A 14,930-nucleotide genomic window follows, 5' to 3' on the forward strand; every position below is an offset into this window, starting at 1 on the left:
ACGAGGCCCCGGAACGCAGAGCGCGGCCGCCGTTTCCAGGGGACGCCGTTCCGCGGGGCGCCGTTTCCAGGGGACGCCATTCCGCGGGGCGCCGTTTCCAGGGGACGCCGCGCGCCGCCGCACTGTGGAAGCGCCAAGATGGCGGCGCGCGCCCTGCGCGGGCCCTGGGCGCTGCGGTTCCTCACCGCCCGCTTCTCGCAGCGCGCCGCCGCCGGCACCGAGTTCCGCAGCGCCTACAGCTTGGACAAGTTGTACCCGCCGCGGGACGGCGGCACCGCCAGCGACCCGGCGAGTGGGAACGGGGTCGCGAGCGGGTGGGATTGGGCTGAGCTGGGCCCCGGGGCGCAGCGGCGCCTGCGGCGGGCAGGGCCAGGCCCGAGGTGCCCGTGACGCTGCCCCGCCGCCTCGCTCATCGCCTAACGCTGCTTCCCCTCCCCTTCCCTCGTGTTTTCCAGGAGGAGGCCAGGCCAGCGGCCCTCAACATCCCCATGGGTGAGTGTCACGGCTCAGCAGAACTGATCCCAAGTGCTTACGGCCCGTGAAGGCGCATAGCAGGATAGCACAGACAGCATCGTGCTGTGGCCTCTGTGTGCTTTAAGAACAGATCGCCCAGTTTTGCTGTCCTCGTGATGAACAGCAGATATTTAGAAAATGTAATTTAAATTGATTGACTCTAGAAAAGTCAGCGCTCAGTTTGAGCTGAAAGCACCACTGGTAGGCTTCTCTCAGTCTCATGCACAGCATTTCGGGATGTCGCTTACCTCCCCACAAAGCTAAGGGCACCACGGTGCTGTTCTTCTCTTCCAGACAGAGTGACTGTATCCTACAGCCGGAGCAGCGGCCCTGGTGGGCAGAATGTTAATAAAGGTATGAAAGGGGTTCTCAGACTTAAGGAAAAATCGCAGTCAGCATCCAAGCTTGAAAGCTGTTTCTCTATGCTCTACAGTAAAATATGAGCTTGAAATTGAAAGAGCACTTTTTTACTGCCTATGTGAATTTTTCATTATTACTGAGATTTTAACACAACTCCTTAGTCTTTGCAATGTCTGAGACCAGTGGTAGCAGTCATTCTCCCAGAAGCACTCCTACTGTGTCACAGGAAACATCACTCCTGTAATCTGTTTTCACTGAGCATGCAGTAAGCCAACTGGATTCTTAAGCTTTCTATGCAGTAAACTGTTGGCTTAACTCAAATAAGGAAATAAAAATATTTCCTCTTCTGCCAGGTAGGTATTGGCTAATAATACCAGTAAATCTTATAATGTGTAGAAGTGCAAATACCATAAAATTGTCTTTTAGAATAGTATGCAAAAAAAGTAGCAAGAAATAAATAGTGATCCTTCAGGAAATTTACACTGGTATCAGCATACGTTCAAAGCCAACAGTGAACAGACTGAACTGCCTCATAAAACCCAGGAACGCTGTCTATTGCATTGAAAAGGTCCTGTTTTTCCTCCCAGTGAATACCAAGGCAGAAGTCAGGTTCCACCTGGCATCAGCAGACTGGATCCCTGAAGCTGTAAGAGAAAAAATGGCATCAATGGTAACTACCTTCTCCCCTCCAACACTTCACAGTTCCAGCAAAAATTTGACAAGTCTAACAAAGTTTCAGTGATCACATCATGCTTTTACCTCCTTAGCACAGAAATAAGATAAACCGAGCTGGTGAGCTGATTGTGAACTCTGAAGAGAGTCGTTACCAGATGAGGAACCTGGCGATTTGTTTAGAAAAGATCAGAGTCATGGTCACAGAAGCTACTGAGAAACCCAAGGTGGTGTCTAAGGAGACTGCACAGCAACTCATAGCCAGGTACCATTGTTGAGATTGCCCTTATTTGCACTCTTCACTGGGGAGGGAAATAAAAGAGATACAATTTACGGTCATTCTAGAAGCAACCCTATAAAGACAACAGTAGGATCTTCTGGTTAAAACAGTGCATCAGGGACAAAAACTATCTTCTCAGGAAACATTTTAATGTTTCTTAATGGCAGATACTCATTGAGTTTTTCTTTAAAACAAACAAGGTAATATCCCAAGAACAGGGGATCTCCAGTGCCTGTGGAGATTTGTCAACTCTTAGTTGAGGATTTATTTTGAGAGTTTGTTGCTTTTTTTTGTGCACTAAAGAATCTTTTCATTGTGTTTTAGGGTAGAAAAAATGAACCGTGAACGATTAAGACAGAAAAAGATACACTCAAATATAAAACAGAGTAGGAAGGCAGATTTCGACTGAGAGCAGAGGTGGAAGTGTTTCATGTACTACCTTTATATGGAAATGTTGTTGGCAACGGTAGATGATATTAAACTGATCTGGATAGAATAAAGACTGTCTAAAAATGTAAATAAAAAACATGTTTATAACCTGCTGACTTTTTGTGCTTCATCCAGTCCTCTGTATCTTTCTAAGAGCTCCCTCTGCTGCTGAGTGTACAAGCAGCAATAGATAGGGTGGGAAAAAAAGAAAGAGTAAAAGCTTTGTGACTTCAAATACAAATAACAATTCGCAATTTCAAGCAATTTATTCAAATTTTAGCTGATTTTTTTTTCCCTATCAACTAAGAAAAGCATGTTGAATTAGCCTAAAGCCACAGCAGAAGGTTAGCAGGAGGCAATTGCTCTTTTTTCAGCACTTTAAGACAGAAACCATCCTCTTAAGTGCAGGGGTATTCTGGTCCTTGAAGTGCAACTTCATGAAGCCTCAGACTAAGAAGCTTTAAGAGATGTTAACTATGACCCTATCTAAACACACAAAGTAGCATGGTAGACCCTTGACGTACCCGCTGTCCTCTTGGCAGTGAACATGACCTGGTTGTTTCACTGGGGCGTCTCATAGAGGTACTGAAATTACGCATTTTTCATCATTTCACAAGGCCCCAGTGGCCTAATGGATAAGGCACTGGCCTTCTAAGTCAGGGATTGTGGGTTCGAGTCCCACCTGGGGTGGACAGGGGTGGTGAACTCTTTTAGGCAAGGAGCAAATAAAAGGAGGGAAATCTCTGCCCTGGCCCTGAGGTTCACAGCTCTGAACACACTTCTGCCAGGCTGCTGCCTCCATCTCATCTCTATGCACAACCTGTCCAGAAACAGGAGCAAAGGAGACACAAATTCTTTCCTCCAGCCCTTGCAGGAACCCAGGGGCTAGGGAGGTAACACGTTAACGGGATCATTTCTGCTGCCTCAGGAACACAGAACGTCGTTGCACACAACAAGATTTTGGAGGAGGCAGAACACTTCTCTTTAAACACCCGCAGACCACAGCGGTGCGCGGGAGGAACCGCCGGAGCGACCGCGATGGAAAAGGAGTCGCTAAAGTGCAGCTGCGCACCGGCAGTACACGGGAGGGGAAAAGAACCACCCCAGATGGGACTCGAACCCACAATCCCTGGCTTAGGAGGCCAGTGCCTTATCCATTAGGCCACTGGGGCTGTGCCGGAGCATCCTCCGGTGCCCCGAGTTAACTCTCTGCTGGCCGGGCGGACGCTGCGCCCACGGCGCCAGCGCGTCGTTGGAGCGACTCGGCGCCTCCTCCCGAGCAGCGCAGCTCTACTCCCGGTAAAGGCACGGGAGCCGCTGCGGATTGCGCAGCCGGAGGTGTGAGAATCGACGAGACCGCCTCGAGAACGGGGCAGCAAATACCAGAGCCCCCCCGCACTGAGCCCGCGGGTTAAAAAAATCAAATAGAGCAAAAGGAGAAGGGGAAGGGCACAGAAACGGCGCGGCCTCACGGTGTTTGTCCTGCCCAGGGCCAGAACGGACAGAGTAGCAGCCTCCTTAAAGCGGGGTTTGTGGGCCCGAGCCTCACACGGAGTAAAAGCCCGGTTCTGCCCACCTTCCTCACGTTTCTTACTGTCCTGCAGTGAAAACGCCGCCACCGAGCACCTGAGCACTCCCGCCTTTTATCGGAATCGGCCACAGCTGGGAGCGGAGCTCCAGCGGCACCGCCTGGCCCAAAACTGCGCCCGTCCGCTCCTTGCGGCCCCCCCGTGACGGCAGGCTGTGCCACACGGGTGCCCCCCGCTGAAATTAAACGATGGGCGATTTAAAACAACCACGAAGGGACTCGAACCCTCAATCTTCTGATCCGAAGTCAGACGCCTTATCCATTAGGCCACGTGGTCCCCTCACTCTGAATTCTGGGAGCAGTGACAGACACCCAATTTCCCCCCCCCCCCCCCCTCCGCCCCCCCAACCCGCACAGGTGTACGTCCCGTTCCCGTTCCATTCCCTGCCCCCAGGAACCACCGCGGCGCTCCCAGCTGACGCTGGTGACAGCAGGAAATGGCAGGGGGTCCCGCAGGACATCGCAGCAGCCCACCCTGCCCTGCCCGGCTGCACCGCACAGGAGCCCCACGGGCGGTGTGGCGATGTTCTCCTCTGCGGCTGCTCACACCGCGCTTCTGGGGACGGCAGAAACCCGGCGTACAAACGCAATCCGAAATCTGGGGCACGGGAGCGCGGCTGCTGTTCCGGGGTGACCTCGCCGTGCTGGCAGCGAGGCCGGTGCAGGGAGCGGCTCAACCCCGTGCTTCTGAACAAGTCCTAAAACGGCTTCCCAGGAGCCCCGAGGGCAGAGCAGCTGCTTCGGCCTCCTTGCCGGCGGAGGCTCGGGGCTTCGATCCCCGCGGCCACGCAGCTCGGCTTCAGCCAGCGTGGAACCGAGGGGGGGAGGGGCGCGCCGGGTGCCGCGGGGGGGGCAGCGCCCACGGACGTGCGCCGCGTGGCCCGGCGGGCAGCACGCCGGACTGCGGAGGGGGAACCGCGGGTTCGAATCCACCGCTAGGGAACGCGTCACCGCAGAATTTCTACGCTTATCTTTCCCGGAGTTGTTTCATTCCCTCTGCACGCAATCCGCGCCCTTCGGCCGGGAGCGCGGCTCCCGGGAGCGGCACGCGCGCGGTCTCCTCCTGCCAGAAGCTCGGCCCGGAGGTGGGGAAGGAGAGAAACAGCAGAAGGGCCATCAGATAGCGCCGGAGCGGGAGCTGATGCAGTCCCCCAAAGCGGGCAGTGAGCCAACAAGGGCCGTGGAGATCCCAGCGTGACTGCAGCTGCAGCACCTGCAGGGCACTGCCTGCAGCGCAGCGCGGGGTCGATCCGGGCCAAAATGGCTCTGCTTTCCAGGCAGCTGAGTCATTTCCTCCCACAGGGAGAAATAACTTGGAAAGAAACTTCACTGGTGTGATATTACCCTGACCACAGCTGCCTTTTACAGTCCATTAACTCTGTAGGAAAAAAGACCCTCAAACAGCTTTTTAATGCAACAAAACGGAGAGGCATCGCCCCTCAAGCATTTATGCGCAGGGCTGTGGTCCCAGGGCACCGCGGCTCAACAGAGTGCCCGCACCGCGCAGCTCCGCACAGAGACGGGGTTTCTGCGCGGTGGAGGAGTGAAACCTCCTTCCCCTCTCAGTAAGTCCTTCCCATCAGTGCTGGTCCTGTCCTGCTCTGGGAGGCGTCCATCATCTGCTGATGGCGGCGGGGCCCGAAGCAGCGGCGCAGCGCTGTGCCGGGTGGGGCTGGGAAAGGCTGCGGACCCGAGGGCGGTGGGCACAGCAGGGCGGCCGGAGCTGAGGAGCGCTGGGGCTCCGCTGACAGACGGGGGTGGGGTGGGGTGGTGCAGTGTGGGGTTGGACTCAGTGGTCCTCGAGGGTTTCTCTCAACTCGGGATATTCTGAGACTCTTCCACTGACGCAGCCCTTGCTGCCCCGCCGCTCCTTCCCTTCCGCAAACCCTGCAGACGGCGCTACCCATGCGTCGGGGTTACAGAGCTGTGTCACTCTGATTGAGCTCAGCCCTTAATTCTTCCATTGCATTCAGATCCCTAATTGATTTCCTGTCCCCCTGTCCCGGGGGTGCGAAATTCCTTCTCACCGTACCCTCCCACCCCGCGCCGTCTGTATGGACACGCACTGACACGGGGAGAACGGAATGAAAAAAAAATCGAGAAAAGGGCGGCTTGCTCACCCCAGATGGGACTCGAACCCACAATCCCTGGCTTAGGAGGCCAGTGCCTTATCCATTAGGCCACTGGGGCTGCGCGGGATGCGCGCTCCCGCTCGTGGGAACGGCCGCAAGTGCGGCGGATTCGCGCTGCGCCCCGCGGGGAGATGGGACGGACACGGGACGGACGGACGGACACGGGGACACGCGCGGCTCCTGGCCGTGCTGCAGGACGACCCCGCACGCGTAGAAAAGAAAAAGGGAAATCCGCCGCGCCGCGGCCGGGCTGGGCGTATAGGAGGGAACCAAACCCGGTGCGCGTGCTCCTTGCCTCCTGTGGGCGGGTGGGAAGAGGGAGCGCCTGGAAAAGGAGGGAGCACGCTATCCGACCACGAAGGGACTCGAACCCTCAATCTTCTGATCCGAAGTCAGACGCCTTATCCATTAGGCCACGCGGTCACGGCTGTGCAGCCCCCACGCGGCCCGCCCGCTGCCTCCGGCCGCCCCGGGCGCCGCTCGGCCCTGGGGGCGCGGGGCGCCGGGCGGGGGGGCGCCTGAGGGTGGGACGTTGGGGCGTTCGGACATCGCGCAGCGCCCCGCCGGCCGGCCTGGGCCTCGGTGTCCGCTTGGGCTCCCGTCACCTTGCGGTGCCACAGCGATCTGCGCGTCCATCCGCGGGGCTGCTCTTCCTTCCGCCGCAGCCGCAGTCGGGGGCTGCCGGCCAGGTTCTGGTCTCTGAGGAGAAGCCCTGCGCCCAGGCGGCGCTGCTCTCAGACGTGGGGACGCGCAGAGCAGCGCGGGGCCGGCAGCGATCCGTGGGTCGCGCCTTGAGAGCTGGGGAAGGTTTGGGAGTGCCGTGACGAGGAGCGGTGGAGGAGACCGGGCAAACCGAGAGCGGAGGAACCCGGAAAAAGCAAATGGGACAAAGCTGCTGTTTTCACTGCACAGGGGACTGAAGCCCAGGCGCCCCAAGGTGAGCTGCAGAGGAGAGCTGTGCAGCGGAGCCCAGGGCCGTGCTGCAGCACGATGCTGGATACCAAAAGCTGGCAGAGCAGCAGAACGGATTCAGTCCCAGCCCACTCCCACCTCACAGCTGCTGGACACGACCTCCAGCACTGCTCCTGTCCCAGCGATGCCTGCCCACATCAGCTCCTGCGCCATCACATGGCTCACCCATCTCCTTCTGTTTGGTTCAAACCCTGCTGTATGGCCCATATTTTCCCTCTTCCTGTCCCACACAACTGGACGTGCTCAGGTTGCATCTGCAGTATCCCAGGGAAATGGGATTTTCCAAGAACACGATAAATGGGGCTGTTCCCCCACACTCGAAGCGTCACTCAGTGCACCTGAAGGCATCACTGGAGCTACAGCAGGAACACGGGCAGAGAGGAGGATGGCCGAAGGAAGGGCAGAGGGAGATGTAAAATAAACATTTCTGAGACTTAAGAATCTTAACAGTGAGGACTTGGAGCAGCACCTCAGGAGGACAGGGTGTCACCTAGAAGGCAGAAACAACATCAGTGATTGCACAAAGTGCTCAGTGCTTAGGGAAAAGGGAGAGCAGTCTCTCTGCTCCCCAGAGCTAATTTTCCTATTCCGTTTCAATTGGTCCTGCAAATGAGACAAGCTTTGCTGTTGAGTGGCTCTGGCTCCCAGCCTCTCCTTTGTGGATATGAGCCCTTTGTTCTCTCTCCCTCAAATTGTTGGATCTTTGTTTAATGCTCTTCTTTTTCCTTTACCACAACTAAACACCACTCCCAAGAGCCTGCTGAGTGCGTCAATCCATTAGCAAAGTCTTCCTTCCAATGCAAATACAGAGTCTAGCTCCTGTTTACAAAACACCAATCCCTCATTAGTAAATATCAAATCAACTTCTGCATAACAAATGACGTGTTTTGGAACCGCTCGTAAGGTACCCGGTACCATCTGCCTCTATCTGGAAGCAGGAGAAGATGCAGCGAGCGTTTATAGCTCTGCTCACACTTTCTCTTGGGACAGGTAAGTTCAAGAGGACTGGAAAAGCTTTGAGGAGCTCTGTTCTCATCAGTGCAAGAAGGGATCGATGATCACCCCATACCCTTCATTTCATACATCTCTCTTTCACAGGTGGAAATCTCTCCTGATCTTTTTCTGATTGAAGTGTATATTTTTTCCAGTAGGAGCTGCTCCCAGGTATATCTGCACCTACTACGATGTCATTGAGTACCTGAACATCTCCTCTCACAGCAAGCTGCACACACACATACTGCCAAAGACGCACTGGAAGGAGCCTATGGAAGTGATGATGGATTTTATGCTGATAGCAATTCTGTCTGTGGTAAGGATGCACAAATGTTGACAAGTCTTTATAACAGAAATCTGTGCCATTGTTAGATTGAGGTCTGATCTTTCTGCAAGGCGGGACTGGGCCAGCAAGACCTGGGTGTTCCAGCTGCTTCTACTTCTTCAGCTTCTTGCTGCTTGAAAGCATTTTTTTTTGTTAAGGCCTGGAGGATTTTGGAAGCTCTGGAGGATTCTAACAACCCAGCCTGTCCTCCCGAGCTCAGTTTCCACAGTCTGTGCCATCCACGGCAGAAGCAGTGGTGGAGAGCTCCAGAGCTCTGCACGGGGTATAGCTAAGAAAATCAATTAAATACCTTCCATTTTGTTTCCCTAGGCTGAAAAGCTCCAGACCGTCACTTTTTATTTCGTGTTGAGCTTGGTAGGTTCCGTAAGACCATTTCTCTCCTGTGCCACCCAGCACCATGGCTGGGGCTGAGCCCAGCACTCACCTCTCCCCTTTTCCTCCTTACCCAGGAGTGGACAAATACTTTTGCCACCTGGGACCCACGGGATTTCTGTAACATTTCTAAAATTGTTCTCCCCATGGATTCATTTTGGTCACCCCCAATCTTCATTTTGGAAAGGTAGGCTCTCTTTTTATTTTTATCCACCAGCTTAAGAAAAATACTGTGGATGCAAACCATTTGGTAATATTGCAGGAAATGGGATAAACTCACAGTTACTAGCTGTTCCTATAAACTAACCATAACCAAGAATCTCATGTCTTATATTAATGGGAAAGATAGCTTATATAAAGCACTTTGTGGGTGAGTAATTTTGTAGCATCTGCTGAATTGCAACATATAGGCTCTGTTAATCCTGAAGAAGCAACCGGGGGGACAAGCAATGTGGTGGGATGAAAGTACCCTTGGCAGTGTTGGGCATGGCCGCCAGCTCTTTGGATGCAGGGGGAAAGGATGGGAGTCAGCATGCAGAGAGACAGCACTGAGCCCCTTCCCCAGAAAGCCCACACATCCTTTCCACTGCATTCCATGTCTGTGTGGCTGCACAGACCCATCCAAAAGGGCCACTTACAGCCCCAGCTTCTGTGTGACTGAGGATCATTGCCGCACCCTGCAGCTCTGTCACTCTTCGGTTTTGTTTCCTCCAGAGTGAATGAACAGAAGTCCAACTTGGAGTACATTGTTGTCACACACAACGGCACCTTCAACGCCAGCCTTCCCTTCCAGGTCACTCTAACGTGCAGTTTGATGATCCTCAAGTTCCCCTTTGACACCCAGACATGCAACATGAGCATCGCTTCATTTCTCTACCCAGGTAAGTGGCAAGTTAAGTTTTACCACAAATAGGCTAAATGCAAAAGGAATAGCTGAGATGGATCCTGGGTTCCCTTATCAGCACCGCTCGCTGTTAGGGGAGTGCTGTTTAATTAGAGAGAAAATAAGCTCAGAGTTGTGACGTGTTGGCATCTCTCCCAGCAACACGTCTCCAAGCATCTGAGATGTTTGGGTAGTCATCCCCTGGAATTGGTCTTTACAAGCCAAATGACAGCCTTGCTGTGACAAGCCTGCTATTTGCTCACATCTGATTTTTGCTTTCCTCATGTGTATGCAACCTTGTCTGGGAGGGAAATGAAGAGGAAAAACTGGCCTCTGATAGAAACCTCACTTCTGCCACTTCTCTCCTCTCACAAACAGTAACAGACCTTTCCATGAAAGTGAAACGGACACCAGCTGAGATGCTGGTAAGCAGTCAGAGCTTCTTCCTAACTGATGGAGAATGGAAGTTCACCAACCTGAGCATCAATGAGTACATGGAAGAAATAGACGATGGAGAATTTCCTGTGATCACCTATATGGTACTGCTGTAAATTCATTTTGTTTAATATTAAAAAAAAGTATGAAACAAGATAGCTGTCCACATTAGGGAGTAAGCATCCATCAACAGTGTGTTATCTCTTACTCAAATTTTGTCCATCTTCTTCAACAGATTTCCATGAAGAGACGACCCACTCTGTATATTCTGAACCTCATCCTCCCAACATGCGCCCTGTATCTGCTTGACATGGCTGTGCTGTTTGGACCCAGCTCTCTTGAGGAGAAAATCAGTTTCCAGATTTCCATCATTCTTGGCAGCTCCATGTTAGCTGTGATTCTCAACAATATGCTTCCAACTTCCTCCAACGAACCACCTATAATAGGTACTCATCTTTATTGATGGAATACTGCATTTTACTCAGGTAACAACTCTAAGAAAATTGCTGGGCATTCGTGGGCAATTCGTGAGCAATGACATCATGAAAAGTTAAACTTTACCAGCTGGCCGCAGACAGCAATTTTCTCCTTTCTCAGGGAGATTACAAATTCAAGAAAATCATGCCTGTTATCAAATGCCTTATTTGCTTTCCTGTTGTTTTGCAGTGCTCTTTTTCTTAGGCACCTTCCTGCTGATGATCATGGCTGTGCTGGACACTTTCTTCCTGTTGCACCATCAGCACAAATCCCTACGCTTAGGCAAAGCTTTCAGAACAGTCCAACAAGGTAAAGCAACCAAAATTCTGAAACAAGCAAGCTGGGTTGCCTGCACCTTACTGCAGGTTCAAGTCAAGGTGGGTTTCCTCTGGGCAAGAAGTGCTCCAGTCAGTGCTCCTGGCAGCCACCCACCACCTTGCCCCATCTCAGTGTTTGCTTTTTGCAGATATGCACACCGAGCCACCAATGACAACAAGCCAGGCCATGAAACAACCTACCAAGAAGACCCAGGAAAAAGTGCAGCAAACCAAACCCTACTGGAAAACACCAGAACAGGACCCGGTTCTGATAGTTCTGGAGAAGGTGCTTCTTTACAGCCATTTCTTCTTGTCACTCTTTTTTTTTGCTGTTATTTCTATAAAATGGAGCAGTTAGGGACCAGCTCTGTGCGATGCTCACTCAGTCTTAATCCATTTTATTTCTTCAGAGCCTTCTGCTGTATTTTCTTTTACTGCTCAATTTGAATCAGTTGCTTCAGCTCCTAAATTAGAAAAAAAACAAAACAAACAAACACAACCAGAGCATAAAGTCTGCATGGTACGTGCACTGGTATGTACTCTAGTTCTGTAAACATACATATATTCTGAAAGTGCTCCGTGGGCTACCAAAGTAATTAGATAAAGCTATAATGGAACTCGAAGAGAATATCTTAATTCTATCCAATAGTAATTATTACAACTATGTCAGAAAAAGGGACCTAGAGCTCTTTTTCATTTATGGAGATGTTTTTATTTTGAGGAAAGACATTTAAGAATTCCTACTCAGATAATTAAATAAATCAATCAAAGTATGAAGCCTTTGTTCTATTGTTTCTGTGATTTTCAGTGAGATCTGCAACATACAGAAATCCAGACTGGTAGGATCACTAGGATTATAGGGGAGCAATGCTTGGGATGTTTAAAATATCCTACTTCTGAACTTCTGTATCTCACCTAATTCGTTAAACTCCTATTGCAATTGGCTGCACCTAAACCAACACAACCAACCTGGAAAGCAGCCCCAGCACACTGCCCCTAAAGCCACTGAGACAGACCTCATTCTGCAGATCACTACTAAATATAACTTATTCTGTGGCGCTGGAGTGTAAGTCTGTCCCCTAAACAATAATTGATCTGCAAAGGCAGAACCACATTCCCTGCAGTACATGGTTACAAAGGTAAACGGGAGCCTTGTTTGCATTACAGAAGATGTGTTAGGACTCAATGTTAGTATCAGATCTAGCTGAGATCTTAGTACTTCCATAAAATCAAGTTCACCAGTAAGAGACAAAATCCATGAAAACCACCCTCTTTGTGCACTGCTGCGTGGTTCCATATTTCTCAAAACCCTGCAACCTCACATCTAAGATCTAAGCCACAGACAGGAGGGAAAACACTTTTATTTAAGAGATAATTCATTCTGACAGACATCAGATAAACTGTTTCCAAGCCAGTTTACAGATCAGCAATGGGTTTGTGCGGCCAGAATGGATACTTCTGCCTGTCCAGTCTGGTTTCAGGAAAAGCTTCATGCAGGTCTTCATAAGTCATCTGTTCAAATGGAATCATGCTTCTGAGTTTCTGAAGCTTGAAGTGGGAGCAGAGACAAATATGTTACAAGTCACTCATCAGCAAGAAAGAGCAAAGCATGCACAGGAAAGAACAAGTGTGTGCCAAGCAGGGTTAAAGAGAATATTCACAAAGCAACATCCATACTTACTTGCTGCTCATACTCAGCAATACGAGCTTTGGAAGCTTTCACATACTCAACAATGTTCTTGGCCTGTAGGAAAGAAGAGGACATGGTGATCATAGTTACAATAAAGATGTCAATCTAGAGTGAACCTGCAACAACCACCTTCCAAGTTTACATTACAATTTTCCATCATTACACAAGCGGACAAAATCTTGAACAAAATCCAAACTCTTCCCAAAGCAGAAAATCTTTTGCTTAGCCAAAAGCCAGAGATGTGCAAAGACCAGAGAGCCACACTCTCAGGCTGCTCTGCCTGCGCAGATGCAAATACAGAATACATCTTCCCTCTCACCCCTTCACTAGGACTCAGAGGCAAGCCTGGCATTCAGGAACATTTCAAACACTTACAGCTTCCTGCTCTTGGGCATCAATTTTGGCAGTTTGTGTATCCACTGGTTCAGGGACCTTCAGTGCACTGAACTGGAAAACAAAGAAAAATTTAGAACAGTTCGATTCACATAACCCTTCAGGTGAAAGGTCATTCTCCCTAGCAGCAGGGGAGTGTTCCTTCCACTCTTCCTAGGACACGACATGCTCACAAATGCATGAGCTTTTAAAAAATGATCTCTGCATCTTGAATGCACATTTCTCAAGCAGAACCACTCATCTGTATGCTTAAAGTGATCTATTACATATTGCATATCATCACCAGGACATATTATACTATGCATACTCATCACAGCATTGCACACAGCAAAGCACAGCACCATGAGGAAGTCTAACACCAAAGACATATCCTATCGTGGACAGATTTTCCTCAGAGTTTCCACATCTATCCAAAATCTGTGGGCTCTTTTGGTCTTATAGCAGCCAATTTCCATGCTGCCAGTGACATCGTGTGACCTTCAGCAAATGCTTGGCTCATTCTTTTCAGTTCATTTCTAAATGGAATGACAACCCCATAGGCATCAGTTAGTTTTTGCACATTTCTTAGTCTGCAGACCTGCACCTATCATTTTCTACTACTCAGTAAGTAAAGAAATACACCAAATATTTGTTTCAGGAGAGGCACTACCCAAATTCGCTCCTACAGACAAAAAAACTTACTGAGTTTTCTTTCTTATAGGTAAATGACTGATCTGCCAAGGAAAGCAAAGGAAGCTACTAGCCAAAACTGAAAACACCTTCATTCTGGTGTTTTCCACTAATAGATATTCCCTGTTTAAGCTTCCAAAAAATAACAATGTTCAGCTGACAAAGACACTGACCTTCTTCTGGAACTCATCCACCATGCCAGCTTTAGCAACAGCAGTCTTGTAGTGAGCCCAATCAATGGCAGGGGGTTTCTCAGGCAGTGCAGCCAACCTAAGGAGAGGATGGACAGCAGTCACCACCAGTGCCAGTACAAACCTGATGCCATCACTTGCTCCCTGTTACTTTCAAGAGAGTTGAACCTGCTGAGTTGAACAGTAAAGGCCCCTTATTAACAAGTAGTGATGAACCAATTCTGTAAACTCCCTCCACCCCTGAAACAGATTTTTCCCTATGGACAGATAAATTCAACCTGCAGCCCCCCTCCACTTCATGCTACTGCACAGCATCTCTAAGAGACAGCTTTATAAGAAACACTACAGGCAGCTTTCACACGTTAGAGGCAAGAGGCAATGCCAACTGTAATAGCAAGCATGCAACAAACAGGAGAACCATTGCTTTGTGTAGCATTTAACTGAGCGACGAGCTTTTCAAAGCGTTTTATTTTTCTTAAACCCACCAAAGCAAAGTGCTTTCACAGAACTAGCTTTTTTCACATCGCTGCCGCAGTTTGACTCTGTGGAGGATTAAGTAAAGAAGATTCTCTAAAAGAAACCGCTACCGCCCGCCCTGAAGGCGACAGCCGTGCCGTCTGTCGGATCACTGTGGGAAACTACAACACGAGACAGCGGCCAGGAGCGCGGCTCCGCGAGGCTGCAGGCGGCACTCACCGGGCGGACAGCGCATCGCTGCGGGTCTTCAGGGCGTTGAACATGGCGCGCTGGTTGGAGGGCACCCTCTCCGCGAAGGCCGCCCAGTCGATGGCCTTGACGGCGGTTCTGCGGGCCGCCATGACGCTGAGCTGCCGCGAGAGGAGAGCGGGTCACGGTGGGCAGAGCCCGGCCCGGCGCCTCCCGGAGCCCACGGAGCCCGGGACTCCTTCCGGACTCCCCCACGTCGCCTGCCAACGGGCGGTCGGGCGGTGGGTGGGTGGGTGGAAGCAAGCAAGCCAGCCAGCCAGCCAGCCAGCCTCCCTCCCTCCTTCCCCTTCTTCTCCTCTCCCCCCCCTCCCCGTTCCGCTCGGTCCCCGCCGCTCCCCGCTCACCTTCACCGACCGCTACCGCCGTCCTCTGGCGCTGCCGAACGACGCACCGGAAGTCCTGTCCCCTCGGCCAATCAGAGCGCGGCGCTAGCGGAAATGCGTCATGCAGCTCCGCACACGGAAGTGCTTCGTGCGCCGGAAGCGGCGGCGG

At 51.3% G+C, this 14,930-nt stretch overlaps 3 protein-coding genes and 5 non-coding genes across 8 annotated transcripts; 3 read left to right on the forward strand and 5 right to left on the reverse strand.

Moving 5' to 3' along the window:
- Positions 1 to 99: 99 nt before the first annotated feature.
- MRPL58 (mitochondrial ribosomal protein L58) lies at positions 100 to 2,362 on the forward strand. Its single transcript, XM_031598592.2, has 6 exons — positions 100 to 288; positions 456 to 492; positions 808 to 867; positions 1,461 to 1,543; positions 1,641 to 1,810; positions 2,150 to 2,362. Exons 1-6 carry the CDS (start codon positions 139 to 141, stop codon positions 2,232 to 2,234), a joined length of 585 nt encoding a protein of 194 aa, XP_031454452.1. The 5' UTR covers positions 100 to 138; the 3' UTR covers positions 2,235 to 2,362.
- A 509-nt stretch (positions 2,363 to 2,871) lies between these two features.
- Positions 2,872 to 2,944, forward strand: TRNAR-UCU (transfer RNA arginine (anticodon UCU)). The gene has a single exon. It is a non-coding gene; the product is annotated as a tRNA-Arg (tRNA).
- A 409-nt stretch (positions 2,945 to 3,353) lies between these two features.
- TRNAR-CCU (transfer RNA arginine (anticodon CCU)) lies at positions 3,354 to 3,426 on the reverse strand. Its single transcript has one exon. It is a non-coding gene; the product is annotated as a tRNA-Arg (tRNA).
- Positions 3,427 to 4,046: 620 nt separating this feature from the next.
- On the reverse strand, positions 4,047 to 4,119 carry TRNAR-UCG (transfer RNA arginine (anticodon UCG)). The gene has a single exon. It is a non-coding gene; the product is annotated as a tRNA-Arg (tRNA).
- Positions 4,120 to 5,105: 986 nt separating this feature from the next.
- Positions 5,106 to 11,127, forward strand: LOC116232361 (5-hydroxytryptamine receptor 3A-like). The gene is made up of 9 exons (XM_031598634.2): positions 5,106 to 5,407; positions 8,095 to 8,255; positions 8,595 to 8,639; positions 8,735 to 8,844; positions 9,372 to 9,538; positions 9,919 to 10,079; positions 10,211 to 10,421; positions 10,642 to 10,761; positions 10,919 to 11,127. The coding sequence occupies exons 1-9, from the start codon at positions 5,254 to 5,256 to the stop codon at positions 11,125 to 11,127; spliced, it is 1,338 nt and encodes a 445-aa protein (XP_031454494.2). The 5' UTR covers positions 5,106 to 5,253.
- Positions 5,960 to 6,032, reverse strand: TRNAR-CCU (transfer RNA arginine (anticodon CCU)). The gene has a single exon. It is a non-coding gene; the product is annotated as a tRNA-Arg (tRNA).
- On the reverse strand, positions 6,325 to 6,397 carry TRNAR-UCG (transfer RNA arginine (anticodon UCG)). Its single transcript has one exon. It is a non-coding gene; the product is annotated as a tRNA-Arg (tRNA).
- Positions 11,128 to 12,112: 985 nt separating the features above from the next.
- On the reverse strand, positions 12,113 to 14,911 carry ATP5PD (ATP synthase peripheral stalk subunit d). The gene is made up of 6 exons (XM_031598637.2): positions 14,783 to 14,911; positions 14,409 to 14,539; positions 13,695 to 13,791; positions 12,835 to 12,906; positions 12,451 to 12,513; positions 12,113 to 12,317 (listed from the first exon to the last, which is right to left on the reverse strand). Exons 2-6 carry the CDS (start codon positions 14,528 to 14,530, stop codon positions 12,186 to 12,188), a joined length of 486 nt encoding a protein of 161 aa, XP_031454497.1. The 5' UTR covers positions 14,531 to 14,539; positions 14,783 to 14,911; the 3' UTR covers positions 12,113 to 12,185.
- Between the last annotated feature and the right edge of the window lie 19 nt (positions 14,912 to 14,930).

Source organism: Phasianus colchicus, chromosome 20 (genome assembly GCF_987193195.1).
Source record: "Phasianus colchicus chromosome 20, bPhaCol1.hap1.1, whole genome shotgun sequence".
Classification (NCBI taxonomy): Eukaryota; Metazoa; Chordata; class Aves; order Galliformes; family Phasianidae; genus Phasianus; species Phasianus colchicus.

Bases quoted from the DNA above. Each gene is read 5' to 3' on its own strand.
- ATP5PD (XM_031598637.2), bottom strand. From the start codon at position 14,530: ATGGCGGCCCGCAGAACCGCCGTCAAGGCCATCGACTGGGCGGCCTTC. The intron at 12,907-13,694 runs GTCAGTGTCTTT...TTTGTTTTCCAG, and splicing joins TGGATGAGTTCCAGAAGAAG to TTCAGTGCACTGAAGGTCCC. The intron at 12,514-12,834 runs GTAAGTGTTTGA...TCTTTCCTACAG, and splicing joins ATGCCCAAGAGCAGGAAGCT to GCCAAGAACATTGTTGAGTA.
- LOC116232361 (XM_031598634.2), top strand. From the start codon at position 5,254: ATGCAACAAAACGGAGAGGCATCGCCCCTCAAGCATTTATGCGCAGGG. The intron at 8,640-8,734 runs GTAGGTTCCGTA...CTCCTTACCCAG, and splicing joins TTTATTTCGTGTTGAGCTTG to GAGTGGACAAATACTTTTGC. The intron at 10,422-10,641 runs GTACTCATCTTT...GTTGTTTTGCAG, and splicing joins CAACGAACCACCTATAATAG to TGCTCTTTTTCTTAGGCACC.
- MRPL58 (XM_031598592.2), top strand. From the start codon at position 139: ATGGCGGCGCGCGCCCTGCGCGGGCCCTGGGCGCTGCGGTTCCTCACC. The intron at 289-455 runs GCGAGTGGGAAC...CGTGTTTTCCAG, and splicing joins GCGGCACCGCCAGCGACCCG to GAGGAGGCCAGGCCAGCGGC. The intron at 1,544-1,640 runs GTAACTACCTTC...TTACCTCCTTAG, and splicing joins GAGAAAAAATGGCATCAATG to CACAGAAATAAGATAAACCG.